The following is a 15,665-nucleotide window of genomic DNA, read 5'->3' as shown; positions in this document are numbered from 1 at the left end:
GTGGGGTTTCCTCTAGTCTGCCTGAGCTAGAGATTCAGCTCAATATGGTGTTTTTCCATTGTGATACAGAAATGCTCTTATCTATTTCAGGAGACAAAGTATTGCCTTAGAACACATTCCTTGTGAACAGGTTTTCTGATGAGATTGATTTCAACCTACAAAACACAGCAACAAATAAATTTCATTCACTTGTTTAAGCATTTATTTTGGTAAGCTTGAGATACGGCTCTCTTGCTGATGTCCATTGGTATTTATGTCATGTGTCAGCACTTCTGTGAGGACCAAAATGACAGACTGCTTCTTGTGAAGTTGTACATTGCAGTTGAAGACTGAATTGTCAGCTGTGTGCTGTGGGTTTTCTTTTTCAGTTTTTTCACTTCCCTTGCTTTGAGATGAAATTTTTGATCCCAGTATTCTCAACACTAATTAGTACAGTGGTTACATGCTGTCATCTGGACTTCTTGTATATTTTTCTAGAATTTTTTTAATACACATTTTGCTGCTTAAGTTGTTCCTTAGTTGGGTTCAGGTATGTGTTATTAAAATCTCCTGGTTCAAAAGCTGCTCTTGTTATAGAGCAGAAGTCCTGGTTAATATCTGAATCAATAGATTTACTTAGAACTAAGTGCACTGGGTACAATCTTTGTTTTATGTTGTCATCTTTACAGTGAGTCAGTTACATTCATCAGATCTTGGGGGGGTGGTTGTTATCCATTTTAGGTGTGAGTGGGCATCAGCTTGTGTACAGCTTTATGTACAGTTGCTGTTAATACAGTCTGAATGATAGACTACTACTACCAGTAGAACTTGGTCAGGTTAATGGCATAGAATGAAGCTGCAGCTTAGCTATTGGTTGAGGTCCTTTTCAGAAATTTGGAAATGAAAATGTGTTTTTTAAATTTACATAGAGTTAAGAGTTGAATGTGTGCTATAGCATCTCTTTCTTTAGATCTGCATTTCTACCTGTTAGTATGCTTATAAGAAAAGCATAAATGCATATACATAGCTTACTACAGGCATCTTTAAGATTTGTTTTGTAGAAGCTTGTTTAGATGAGTAGAGCAATATCACCTGCATTTTTTGCTGGTCCTCAACCTAGACAACCTAAAATCAGGATTATTTTTTTTTTAAGAGGTGGGGGAAGGTGGCACTTGAATAATTTTAGTATAATAGGTGAAAATCTACAGTGTCATTCTCTTCAGCTGAGTTCAAAAAAGTAAATTTTTAGCACCCACTTTCAGGAGGCAAAACCTAAGCAGTTTTAGATTGTCAGATGGAGATCTTGCCTATCATATATTTATAGATTTAATCTAACTAAAAATCTCATAGATTGTCCATTGGTTTAAAAACCCCAAACCTTATTTCTAAGAAGAATTTCAATATTCTATAGCAAATGCCATGCTGTCCTGTAATTGTTACAGGAATGGCTAAAACTTGTCTTGTTCTTTTGTTGTTGTTGCTATGGCAGGAATGCATTTAAATGTAAGGGGGGGGGAAAAGCTTTTTTTAACCTTTGCTAGGCAAGGTGCTTAATGTTGCATTAGGACCTTGCAGCTTTGAAGTACAGGGCCACAGGCTTTTGAGAAGATACTTTGACGGATAAATATGGTGTAATTCAGTTCTGCAAGGCAGAATTTCTTCTTGCCTGTGCCTTGAGAGCTGTCTATCAGTACTCCTAAAGATAATACTGGACCCATGGTTTTATATAACAAGATTAAAGGATTGTAATTTCCTTGAAGTGAAAAAGTAACTTGATTTGGGTTTTATGGAGCATATCCTGAAGCAACTTCTTTCCAGTGTCTTTGTGTCTCTGGGAGTCTCAATCTCAGTGAGTGCTGTCTGTAAGTGACACATTGTACAGCCTTGCTAGTACATTTAGCACAGAGCAGGATTTTTTAATAGCTGGCTGTAGCAATGTAGAGTAATTGATAAAATTCACCCTAAAAGAACTTGGATTTCAGGGTTCTTTTCCAGAGCACGCTTCACTTGTTTGTTCTGTTGCTATAGACATCTACTATGTCAGTTTTTATCGCTGGTATGCAGCCAGGTAATTATGATGGCTCATGCCTTGTTGCACCAGTTCAGGTAACTAGAATAGATGTGGTTATTGAACGGTCTGCTGAAATTTGTACTTCCAATTCCAGACTTTCATTACAAAAAAAATGGATCTGTCTTCCGATATCTGATAGTGCTGCTTTTGGATAGGCAGTGGAATAAAGAGCAGCATCCTTGTTAATGCAGAGGAAATTCCAGTCATTGCTTGGAAATCTGTCACTGTTTATGCTATTAAATGAAAGATACTGCATCCTGGTACAAACAACAGCCAGCTGAGATAAATGTTTCTGTTAAGGCTACCTTCTGCCTCTAAAGATACCAAGCTTTCAGTTAGTTTCTAGTTACCAAAGCTACTAATAAAGCTTTCAAGTTGTGGGTAATCCTTTTATATGGGGTGTGTGTTTTTTTTCTTTCTGTCAACAAATGTTGTAATAGCATGTTTACATTACTGCAGAAGCCTGTTCCCCATAACATTTTTACTGTTACGACAGGCTTTAGGTCCTCCATCAGCAATATGTTTTGTACCATTTCTGAAAGTAGTAGTGGTCGCTCCTGTTAGGAGTGGAGAAGGTATGAGTACTTGTGGCAGGCTTCCCACCTAACCAAAGTACTTAACTATAATAATTCTTACTTTATTATCTATACCAGTTTTATAAAGTGCCTTTTTTGCCCTTTACTGTGTAGTCAGTTCTATTATACCTGGATTTTGCAATGAAGACTTGGCTGTATTTCTGTGGGACTGCTCAGTGGATGGAAGCACCTTGAAAATGGGTGGTATACAAAAGCAGCTCTTTTGTGGGCAGAGGCAGCACTCCATTTCTCTGCATACTGCAAACTAGTACTAAACCCAAAAATTCTCTGGAAAGGAAAATTACTATTCTCTGGAAGATCCTGAGACAGTGGTATATTGAATAATATTCCAGACAAATTATTGAAGGGAAATTTCAATATGTTTATTGCTTTCCCCTGTAAGGCTTTAAGATAATCTATCAAGCTTCTGTAGTACTAAAGATTTTTTCCTCCATCTTTCCTGTATAGCTTAAATCCTGTTTATATTCTGCAGTAGTTTAGATACTGAAATTATTGCGCTGATAATGGGTTTATTGACTTATTTCTTGAATCATAAAGCTAAATTTGACCATAGTCCTGCAGCAATTTAATGAAGTGAAAAGCATTGCATTGAGTTTGGATGATGTTTATAGTATGTATAAAATGTGAACAGAGATGATTACAATATGAGTATCTTGTGTTACTCAATAGCTTAACTAAGCTTGTATTTTTAATGCTTTGACTTGTATTACATTCGCTCTGTGCTTTTATTTTAGGACTTGGATTTTGTTCGGTTTATTGTCAACTGTTTCACAGATTATTACCCAAACTTCCTCAGTAAGTATTGTGTGTTAAATCTTAAACTCTGTAGGCTTGTGTAATAAGAGCATTTCATAATATTACAGATGGTTGGGGAGACTTGAGTTTCTTTGCATGTGCTTAATGAGATAACGACATGGCACACAAATGTTACAGATTCAGAATATTTTTGTGCTCACAAACAAGCACAAATTCATATTTTAAATAAACTTTACATTCATCAAATACCAACTGGCTTTTCATGTAATAGTAATTTAAGGCATGTTTTTACAGATTAAAAATTTATACAGGCATCTAGTAGAACTGAATTGGCCTTTGTTTTTTTCCTTTGCTTCTTGTTGTTTGGGTAGAAACTTTTCAGACTTGTATGACAGTTTGTATCCTTTAGGAGTCTTCAGGGGACAAAGAATAAATGGCCATAGAAAATTTTAGGGAGCAGTGGTTTACTCTGAACAAGAATAAGGCATGTTTGTGTGCACACTTGGAAAAACCTGCGTTCTTGCCTGCTAGTATTTTTTTGTGGGTAGGCAAACACCAAATAGTTTTTGCTAGCTTATCTTACATGCACTATACATTTTAGATGAAAAAGTATCTGAATCCTGAAATTCTGTACAGCGACTGCTTAAACTCTGATCAGCAAGCTGAAATTCAATATTCAAAGTTCAAAATTTTGATCAAATATCAAACTTAGTCAAGTGCAACATCATGGTTTTGGGTTTTTAACATTGAAGAGAAGAACTTTGGGGCTCTTCTGAGTCAAAGTACTAACTTTTCAGACTTTGCTAAAAAAAAAGAAAGCTTAAAAAATGTGGATTTACAAAGACTCTTGCTGTTTGTTTCTTTGGGAAGAAGAGGTGCTGAATATACCTGTTAAACCTTCTTTTCCATTCAGTAGTTGCTTTTCTAGGTCAGGTTGAGATCTTGCCTTTCTCTGCCTTACTTGGGGATATTTCTTTCTAGTAACAGTATGTCAGAATAGTATCCCAGAGAAGTGTGTATATATATAAGTATGTAACTTAGCTGTTTTCTTGGAAAACAGTTAATAAAATTCTAATGCTATTATATAGTCATATAAATAAGTTTGTACATGTTAAAACCAATTATACAAAATTGCTTCTACAGGAATGTAAGCATGGAAGTTTGTAAAAATGACTTCACTTTTTACATGACTGTTATTGCTGTGTTTCCTCTTAAACAGAGGAATACGTAAAACACTTGGCATTTGTATTTTCTTTTCTTTTTGTCTTTTCAGCAAAGATAGTGATCTTTGAAATGCCATGGATAATGAATGGTGAGTTGTTTGGTTTTGTGGTGGTGTGTTTTTTGGTGTTTTTTTTTTTCTTTTTGATCATGATAACCTTTTAAAACTAGTAGCATAAATAGGAAGCATTTTTCTGTTCTGTGTAGATACAGCTGAATGGTGGAATTCGTTAAACATGCATCTTTAAATGTGTCAGTTTGTAGTTTGCATACTTTTTGTTCTTCCTTCTAGCACTGTATTTTAATCATGCTTTAAACATACATATCCCGTTATCTTTAAAGCTTAGGAGACCTTGATAAATAGACTAGTCTTTGAATGTTACCAACTGTAATCCTTTCAAAGCTGGATCTGTTCATGATTTAGGAATATTTTCATCAACAAATGATGGGCACGTAATCGGCCAAAAATAGGACTACAGAACTCGATCGATGCCTGACGCTGATATAGTTACATATGTTTTGATGTGTGTACTTCAATAATTTCTAACTATATGTACAAGATTAACATGTTGTTCATGCATTTTTACTATATGAATACATATTTTTATGTTGGCTTACGTTTTTCTGTATATTGATGTTTTACCATTACTGAAATAACTATGGTGTTTGAAAGTACTCTGTAGGTCTGAATAAGTGGCCTTTAAAGGAGGAAAACACTTTGACTAGGAAGAGTATATACATAACTTTCCCAATCTCCCTCATTCAGATTTGGAAACACAATTGGTTTTTACCCCCTCAAATGTGTTCTGGACTGAATTCCAAGACGGCGAATTTGTCACTTATTAAACCAAAGATACTCTTTCCATGACAGTCTCTGGTCTGTCTGTATTCGTCTGTAGAAAACTACATGTCTATAAATTTTCTCTGTAATTAATATTGTTTCCCTTGAGCTGTTTATTTCCATTGTAACAGAAACTTGCAGAACAGGTGCTGTCATATCTTATGGGACATAGCTCACTTGTGTACCTGTAGACCTTACAGAACACTGCAAAAAAAACCCCAACCAAACCCAAAAAAACCCAAACAACCAACAAAACCCAAACAAAAAACCAACCAACAAAACCCAAACAAAAAACCAACCAACAAAACCCAAACAAAAAACCAACCAACAAATCCTTCCTGACACTTACGTATACCTTTTGTTTTAAAGCTGCTTTTAAAATTGTGAAGGGTTGGCTTGGCCCAGATGCAATAAGCATGTTAAAGTTCACCAACAAGAATGATGTACAAGAATATATCAGTGGAGAGTATCTACCACCTCACATGGGTGGAACTGTAAGTATATTAACATGTCATGGTCCTTTTGCGATAGAGACACACCTATGTATTACATGTGTGGGGTTGAGGGTTGGCACTTTGTGGATGTGGAACTTCTTGAAATTTTTCTGCCAATAATAATCTATAAATCACATTAATATAAACCAGGTTAATGAGAATTTGATATCTGGCAGTCTTTAAGTACAGAAATATTTTTTTTCTGAATCATGCATCCACTTTCAGGTCATTGGGAGTCATACTTTTTTCGATTTTTTTTTTTTATAAAAAAGTCTATTTTAAGGGTCATTCTTCCTTCTACTGTTTTTTTTTCCCTCCCACCTGATGAATTGAACATTGTGCTGGTGTATGAAACAAGTTCTGTGAACAGAAAATAAGTTTCATGGCCCTCTGAGAGTTTTCATCCTGTTCCAAAGCTATGATTCAGTAAAGACAATCATATTGCAGTTATTTTTCCTTTGTCTCTAGGGTTGCATTTTTAGACATGACTGTAGCAGATTTCTTTTCATGGTATATTAGAGCTCCAAAGAATATGCTACAACCAGTATCACTTTAACAATATCTGGATACTATTCTAGTGCAACCTAGATAGCAAAGCAGCACAAGCATCTTGTATCACAGTTTTCACTTTTCACAAACCTAGTAAATTTGTTTGCATAATCCTTATAATAGAATTTGTAGAAAGAGGCTGTTTTCCCTTTAAAATTTTTGCAGGCAATTTATGGTAGCGTAATAATCTAGAGGAGTTATCCCTCCCCGCAAGTGCTTTTGGAGTTCTGACAGTAACAATATGGAGAAAAGAAAGACTCTGCTTTGGCAATTTTTAGGAAAGGGTATGTTCCTTTATATATAAACTCAAGCTAGAGTTTTGGTAGCCAGAACATATGAAACTTGTTTGGGGAACATAAAACCCAACATAACTGAAGTCTTTTATTTGACTGAAAATATCTGCCTTTAAAAAGTGCTTTTGCATGAGACTCTTGAAGAGAGATCCTTTTTCTGCATGGAGGATTGCTTCCCAAACTCCCCAGTCTCATAAGAATTTTCTCGTGATAAAGAAAGCTGAAATTGTTGAACCTTGGTAGTGGGCATTGAGGGAAGGGCTGATGTCTGAGGTGGCTTTGCTAAGAATTTGAAAGGGGTATAGCAGTGGTTCTGGGCCTAGCTCCCGTGGTGGTGTCCTATTGCTGCCATAGAGGGGAGACTTCTTTTCCTCCTTCTTAGAGCTGAGTATCTCCTGTCTGCTTTTTAGACCATCTTACCTGATAGCTAATCATGTCTTTTAAAGAAAGAGCTTGCAGCTTTGCTAAATACCCTCCTGAAATGCCTGGTTAGCACAGAATCTGAAGTTATCCTTTGTCCTGCCGTGGTCGTGAAAGGTCTTGTTGCCATTTAGTGATTGTTGACAAAGCTGGCTCCATGTTACCTATCTTCTGAGAGCTTTAACAAGTTCCAGAATCATAGAGGCAGCTTTTCCCAACCATTTGTCTGTGGTAGTAAGTTGCAGTGACAGAAGTAAATTAGTGGAATAGGAGTAAACTTGTTTGACAAGGACTCCAAGGGTTTTGACAGCTTTAGAAAAAGAGCTCTTTCTTTGCATATTAAAAGCCCTGTATTTTGAGGCAGCAGATGTTTTGTTTAACTGAGTCTGTTTGTTGTTTAGCCACTTGATGAGTGTTTTGAACTTTTAACCTCGGAAGTGTCATGTGGAAGCATTGTTCACAAGTACTCAGGCTCCAAAATCATGTTTAAGATCTTCCTTCCAAAGATTTCTTCAGTGCATACAGTAAAGCTAGATTCTGTATCTCTTTGACAGCAAGTAGTTTTTCAGTTACCAGATGACAGGCAGCTTACAGACCTTTTCTCAGAATTCAGCTTCTCCTGATGTGGATATCCTTGGCTCCTCTTGAGGCAACTGGATGGAGTACATTCACCAGTATTAGTGTTGTCAGGCCTGCTTTTTTTAGGGCAGTATCAGACTTCATTTCCTCCCTTTTCCACCCAAATGTTTGGGTTGCATTTGGGGTTTTTTGCCTCTTTCCAATTCTTTGTTGTCTTTGATTTCCACATATTTAGGAACAGATCATCATATTTGCAACTAGCATAATGCAGGTGAAAACACAGCGCATCTGTGTGTCCTTTGTAGTCAACGCAGTAGCCATAAGTAGACTCTGATCCTCTTTATGATGTCCCCTACTAGGGTCTGTGTTGGAAGAGCCAGGTCTTGCCAGATGTAAACAACTAGTGGAGCAGGTAATTTGGTTAGTTACTTTGGGGAGATACAGGGAGTATTAAATACAGTGGAATCTAGGTATCCAAGAAAAATGTTAAAGACTAGTTTTGGAATAAATAAAAATAATTTTGGAAATAGAATTAATAATGAACTTGGAGTCGGTGATTACTTTGCTTAATTAAGGGAACTGTTCTGTGTCTCCGTCAGAAGCCTTCAAGCTTCGGTATCTCAGTCAAGTTATCTTTAAGTCTGTTGGTTTTGCTCAGGGTCACTTAAAGGATGAATCTGAGACTTTCTGTAGCTTGAAAATCTTGCAAACAACTGTCAGCCAGCTAAGAAAGGAGGAAATTGCTTGATTATAGACAACTAGTGGACAAGGCATCTCCAGAGTATCAAAAGCTTTAAAACTAATTACAGAAAACAAACTTGCATTTTGCAGGACTTCGGAATATAAAGTCCTCATCAGTGTCTGTTGGCACTGACTGTTACCATACTGCTAATCAAGAGGGGCAGCACACCACAGAATCATAGAAGTGTTTAGGTTGGAAAAGACCTTTAAGACTGAGTCTAGCTGTTAACCTAGCACTGCAATGTCCAGCACTAAGCCAGTGTCCCTAAGTGCCACATCTACACATCTTTACATGTACCTGGCTTTGAGTTGTTCTTGTCCACAGTGTACAGAGGCCACTTTCTTTATAGCAGGTTTGTCTTGGAGAATCTGTCAGAATTTCCCAAAACAGATCGAGGAGCAAGCTAATAGGCAGTCTGGGAAATTTGGGGTTAGGTGCTCAAAAGCCACTTGCTAATTGTTTTCATTTAGTAATGAATGTATACGAAGTCCATGATTTCCTGGATTTACAGTCGGTTGTATCCCATGTTCTTGCACTTCTAGCTGTAGCTGTCTGTGGTGGAACAGTCCAGTTCTTAAGGCATACATGTTTCTGACTGGTCAGGGAGATTCATTGCCTCTTTAGTAATATTTTGTGCAAGACTGGTGTACATACAGTGTACATGTTGATCAAGACCTGTACACACAATAGGGTTTTGGTTTGTGTGTTTGCCCAGTTTTTGTCATAGATGGATTTAACAAGATGTCTTGACATCTGCTATAAAAGAAAGCCATTAGTTTATAGAATTGGATGTATTAGGCATAGAATAAATCTGTCTCATTTACCTGTCTGAGGCTTTCACCCTGCTAGTAGATAAACCCATGTCACTGAAACTTACGAACTGTGATTGGGAAGTGTGGGACTTTTAGTTGTCCAGTGATGAGGTTATGTTCAGCTGCTGAAGCTCTCTAGCATCATGGATTCATGTGGCCAAGTGAAATGTGCAGCCAAATTAACATCTCAATTGAGGTCACTATTTTTGTATGCTGGAAGGGAGTGAAAAGGCTTTTTATCAGTTTGGGTGAGGGTAACCTGGCTATTTCTGCCTTATATTTGCAAATGCAGAATGTCGGTATTCTGCAAGCCTACTGTAATGTCTCTAATAAGTCTGAAGTCTTTTCTTCTAATAGTGGATTAGTCTGTTACTGATACCTAAAGCTTGTTCTTTATGGCCTTAATAGGATATTGCTTGAGGCAGTGGATACCTGCTTATTGACCTAAAGGTCTGTGGTTTGCTTCAGACTGAAGAATAGGAGAGGTTTAGGCCTTGATTATAGATCATCAGAAAGTATGCTGTTTAGTTTTGGAGGTTCTTTGAATGGCCCTGTCTAAGGTTTTTCTTTTTTGTAACATCATATTCTTGTTTCAAGAAAACATACTTACGGAGAACTCGCTTGAAATACCTTTTCTTTTTTTTTAAACTCCCTGCTGATAGTATAGTTTGGGAACTGTGGGCATGGCTCAAGTCTGCCTCACAGGAGTCAAAGCTACATTATTTTCCTCCACTGAAAAATCTGACAGACTAATTCAGTTTACTTGGGGTTTGAAAATGCAGTAGGAACAGAGATGCTTGTTTAAACATAATTTCTAACATAAGATGTAATAAAACTATTTTGAGAACATTAAGATAATTTCTAGTTAGCAAAAACTTTTTTAGTGGTCTTCCAATAGAAAAGATATTCTTACTGCAGAAGCTTTGAGAACTTAAATACGTTGCTTCTACATTACTTGAGTATCTTAAATACGGTCTTTAAATTGATACGGCATTCCAAAGACAGAGGTCTGACTTGCAGGATATGTTAAAGGTTCGCACACTAGGTTAAACTTGAGGGATTGTCTGGGGTTGTTTGGTGGTTTGGGGTTCTGCTTTTTTTTTTTTTTCTTTTTAAATTGTGACTATTATGAAACTAAAATACAAAGAACAACTGAAGTTCTTCATCACTTTTGGAACAGTCTATAAAATAGCTGTCACAGGTTTTAAACCTAGAACTAAGAACAAAACTTCATCATTAAGACTCTGAATGCTGATCCTAGATAAACCAAATTCTGCACTTCTGCTGTGACTATAAATACCAATAGTAGTTACAATTTAGTGACTTCATGAGGTGGCTATGTATTTGTCTACTAATGATGATAAAATAAAAACTACTAGTAGTGTCAGCTTTTCTGCACAGGGTTCCGACTAGATAAATGAATTCTACAAGTCATGTGAAACAAATTAATTTATAGTATTTCCATTACATAAAATATACTGGAGAAGGTGCTTCTCATCCTCCTAAATAACTGGTCCTTCAAAAATCTTATGTTTTAGGATTCCTTCAAGTACAGTTATCCTCCATTGGTTGATGATGACTTTCAAACTCCTTTATGTGAAAATGGGCCCATTACTAGTGAAGATGAGCATGAAAGTAAAGAAGAGATAGATGCGGACACCAAGGAAACTGGGGAACTGAATGAAGCACAAAACCTTAATCAGAAAAAGGTATCTAACTCTGAAGGCTGAGGCAAGACTAGTTAAATAGTGATAAAGTGGGAAAGGAAGAACATAATTTTTGTTTCTTGTCTGGCTTTTACTTTGATTTTTTTTTTTTACATATTTTTCTGCCCTCCAGTTTGACAAAAGAACTCGGAAAAACTGAAAATTATACTTGTGATTTCAATCTTGGTTCTTGGTCTGTTGAGGACAGTTTCATGCTTCTGAACAAGTAAAATGTGTACTAAGTATTTAGTGTATCTCTGGAATATGGTGAATTATACAGTAAATCTTAAGGTTTCTGTGTTTTGTTTTCAAAGGTTATGTCTTTCTAGTTGGTTTATTTTTAATGTTGGGATATCTAGTGGAGTACACTTTAAAATAGATCTATTTCTCAGATGCTTAAGGCAGTATGTACATGAGAAAATACTAAAAGTTAAATATTTATACTTGATGTTAATTTGTTTTCTTAAATCATTGATAAAATCTCAACATAGTTCTCACTTAGGGATATAATTTCTCCAGAGCCTAATCCATCAATTCTGTTTTACAATATAATCTTCCTGCAGTGGAGTTTATCCAGAAATACAAAGGCATTGTTTTACACAAGTCTGTGTGAAGTGATATTTGGGAACATGCAATGATAGTTGGTGGGGATATCGCTCTTGAAAATAGTAGTAAAAATATGAAATCCACGATTTCAGTGCCATAATTAATTTTGGAATATGTATTGTGAAACTTCTGTTCGGTGGAGTAGAATATTTTAATATTACACTTCCAGTTTCATTTACTGTTTTAAGTCAGAATAATTTGAAACACACAGCTCGCTAGTCCAGCTGTTCTTGGCTGTCTAATCGAAAAAAGATAATTTCACTGACCTTAAGGTCGAAAGGAAGCAATACATAACCATAGCGACTTCCTGACTGTTTGACCCTAGCTTGTTTTGGTTGTAGCACGTCTGCCAAGTTCTGATTCTCACATGGAAATGTGGAGAACTCCTGTTCAGTTTGTGAATTGGCTTTGGTGGTAAATAGCCTCAGTTTGTTTTTAGTTTGCTTGGCTGACTTAAGCTTTCTACTTAAGTTGTGTGGCTTGGGTGTTTTTGTTTTTGTTTTTTTTTCTTAAATCTTAATGATTTGGTTTATGGTATTTTCTCTTTAGTGTAATCAAGCTGCTACTCAGTCTTTTCAATGAACCAAGATGGACATTATGTTCATCATGTATCCATTAATCTTGAGGCATGTTTAAGGCCTTGCTTTTAATGTACTCTTAAAACTTCAGACTATATGTCATTGTTGGTACTGTTTTTCTGTAAAAAGTAATTATTTTACTTTCTTCTTTTGTTCACATTAGTACTTCGTATTTTTCCCACAGCAAGTACACCATGGTTTGCCACTTCAATGTTATGTTCTTTTCCAAAATGTGTTTTTCAGAAGTATTCCCTTATTGTCACAGAATTGTTGGTGTTTCTTATTTTAAGTAAATTTTACTTGACTGTATCTAAACATAAATTTTCAAATATTTTTTTTATAAGACCAGCTTCAAAACTAATAGATTTCAAGTGATCTGTGAGATATAGTTACTTACTGCACTACCAGTCTTTATATGCAGACTCTTATCATCACTAAGAATTAAGCTGATTTATTTTATATATATATATGCCTCCTCTTATCCCATAGAAGGGCCTGTCTCTTTGCAGAGTAGAGAGCGCCATGGGTTATAGATTTTGTTAGTAAGTGCCTGTCCTGTAGATGCCTCCACCTTTAATGTGTGCTATAGTAATATCTTCTCTGGTAATTTTAATTAGTTTTATGTAGAATAAAGCCCAGCAGATCACTAGTGCAGTGTATTTACACACTAATCTTTTACTATAACTGTAATTATAAAAAAAAGAAATTGCTGTGTGGTTTCTTTTATAAAACCTATTTTCCATAAAATCTTGTATTCCTTTCGTTGCCATACTTTAAATTTACATAAACTGAGTTCTCTTCATGTTTTATCTCTGTATTTTAAGTGGAATAAAACCAAGGCTAAGCATACTGTTCAGGTAGTTGATCCTGAGTCATGTTACTGATTCAGTCTTCTGTATTCCCACCACCCTGTTAGACACTTAATTCCAGATTTCTTTCATTATTTTTATTAACATGTCCAGGCCTGCTGACATCTGTTTTCTTAATGTAATAGAGGAAAACCCTCAACCTCAGATACCTGCAGTTTTGGATGCACAAATTCAATCAGCACTATTTCGTTTATGTTCTCCAGTACTTCAGAGTTCCATCTAAAAGCAGTGAAGATGTTCAGCAACTCTGCAGTACAATAAAGCGTGGAATTACTGTGATTTTGTTCAGTGTTGCACTGATTGTGTCAGGGTGTCTGTTTTAATTAAAAGTTTTGCAGTGGAAGAATAACACCAGTGCTTTATAATGTTCAAGTATTTGAAGTACTATACCTTAACATGTCTGAAGGTTTCAAAAATAACCAGCTTGGGCACTAGGAAAATAAATGGGGAAAAAATGAAAGCAAAAGTTTTGTTTCATGCTTGTTTAATAAATTATCTAACTTCTATAACAGATCATTTTATTCAGTGGACTTAAAGCAGCTTCAGGGAATAAATACTTACTAAGCTTAGTCTGTAATATAACTTGTTAAAATAAGTCTCCTCATTCTTTGAAGTACCTGCATGATTCTGTAACATGTGTAACCCAGGTTTCTAGTTAATCATTATAACTATCATTTTTACTCAGATGAATTCTATAGAACAAATTTCCAAATCAGAGGAAACTGACAAAACAGAGATCAAACCAAAAAATGCAAAGAAAGCATTAACTACTTTTAAAGGACCTTTATTACATATCAGGTAATAATAATCTTTAATTATTTTTACAATGTGACTTGAACACTTGAGTACTCAACTAGTTGGTTTCCAAAATAAACTATTTTTTTCTATCGGAGGAAAATCAGAGACTATTAGAGGAAAACAAGTTATAATCCTTTTAAGAATTATTTTTACAATGCTCAAATACTTTTTCCGGTTTTAGTGAATCTTGGCATGTTTTTGTACAGATTAGTATGCTTTTTGTGCTGATTAGTATGTGTACATTTCCTAATTTCATTTATTTTGAGAAACTCAGTTATTTGATTTAGTTAAACCTGTGCTTATCTGTAATGAGAGCAGTGGTTTGACGCTGATTGCATTGGCTTAACCATGTGTTTACTAAGATAGCTTTCACTGCTAAATCTTGCTTAAATTCTTTTAACTTTATATGGTGTAAGTGTCTACAGTAGTAGTTTGCACCAATTAAATTTAATAGGTCCAACTTACTTTGTGTGGCAAGTGCTCTGTATAAATTGCATATCTTTTCAGAAGATTCTTGTTATCCAGGATGCTTGCATCTTGCAGTTAACCTGCTTTTTATCATTAAACTAGGAAAAAAATAATAATCTGTTGGCTGATACCACTCTTTCCTCTCACTGCCTTTGAGGTCAAGATGGTTGTTTAGAAATTGATTTAGATGTTAACTTCTATTTTCACTTCCAGTTTGCTATTAGATGAATGAAGAAAATATCTAATATATAGGTAATTCCTTAGCTAATTTTGTAAGTGCTGTACTGAATTAGTTTTGGAATGAATTTGAATAATGACATGCTCATTAGTATAAAAATACTTTGTATGTGTCAAACTTTCCTGGCTTTGAATTGAAAATTATCTTTATAGTCTTTTGTGCTAAAACCTCCTCTGTATATACTTAGTTTCTTGTATGGCAGGACAAAGGCATAGACAGCAGACTTGTGATTTTTTGTTTTTAAAGAATGTTTAAAATTTTCTGTCCCTATGACAAAAGCAGCTGTGTTCTTCCATCCACTTAAGAGAACCACCTCCTCCCCTCGCCCCCCCCCCCCAAAAGAAAGCCAAAAAACCCAACAATGAATGACAGAAACCCCAAACCAATAAAAAAAAAACAACCCACCCCAACCCCCCAACAAACTATCTTTTTTTTCTCTTAAATATTTCAAGTTCTTCCATTGGAACAGAAGTGTTGGACTTCATGTAAATTGCATGAAAGAGGAAACTCAGAGGTGCTAATGCTTGTGGTCTTGCTGTCATGGAAAATAAAATACTGGTATCTCCATTGTCCTTGCTGTTTGTTTCTTTGTTTTTAAGTAAACTCTTGAGAGTATGCACAGTTGTTGCTCTTCAGTACTCTAGCTTCTACAGAGTTGGAACCAATTTTTATTTCCTTGCAGCCTTTTTGGGAGGCTGAATTGGAATTTATTGAACTGAGAATATATAGTGCCATTTATAACTAGTTACAGACACTTACTTATCTCAGACTTCACGCTCTGCCAATGTAATTAGCTTCTCTCCTTGCTGATACCAGCATTGCCCTGTGCAGGCAGCAGCCTGGAGCCTGGCCAGGAAGCTGAGGCACAGCAGCTCTGGGACCATGAAATCTCCTTTCTGTGTCTCTAACTGCTGCTGCAGAAGGCTTGATGAGGACTCCTTAGAACCTCATGCAGGGACATTCCTTACCTATCATCACTCCTTGGTACTTGTTGACTTTGGTGTATGACCAAAGCTGGCTACTTGTGCTCTTGTTTCATCTATTTGTAG

General features: G+C 35.8%; 1 protein-coding gene across 2 annotated transcripts in view; it reads left to right on the top strand.

Moving 5' to 3' along the window:
* MOSPD2 (motile sperm domain containing 2) overlaps positions 1-15,665 on the top strand; it is a 35,602-nt gene that overhangs the window by 13,567 nt on the left and 6,370 nt on the right. For both annotated transcript variants that reach the window (XM_055701507.1, XM_055701508.1), the window contains exons 6-10: positions 3,381-3,441; positions 4,676-4,714; positions 5,834-5,958; positions 10,892-11,062; positions 13,798-13,910. In XM_055701507.1, coding sequence (XP_055557482.1) covers positions 3,381-3,441; positions 4,676-4,714; positions 5,834-5,958; positions 10,892-11,062; positions 13,798-13,910 — 509 coding nt within the window. The remainder of the gene's footprint in view (positions 1-3,380; positions 3,442-4,675; positions 4,715-5,833; positions 5,959-10,891; positions 11,063-13,797; positions 13,911-15,665) is intronic.

This window comes from Falco cherrug, chromosome 2 (genome assembly GCF_023634085.1).
Source record: "Falco cherrug isolate bFalChe1 chromosome 2, bFalChe1.pri, whole genome shotgun sequence".
NCBI lineage: Eukaryota > Metazoa > Chordata > Aves > Falconiformes > Falconidae > Falco > Falco cherrug.
This window is presented reverse-complemented; position numbering and strand designations above follow the sequence as displayed.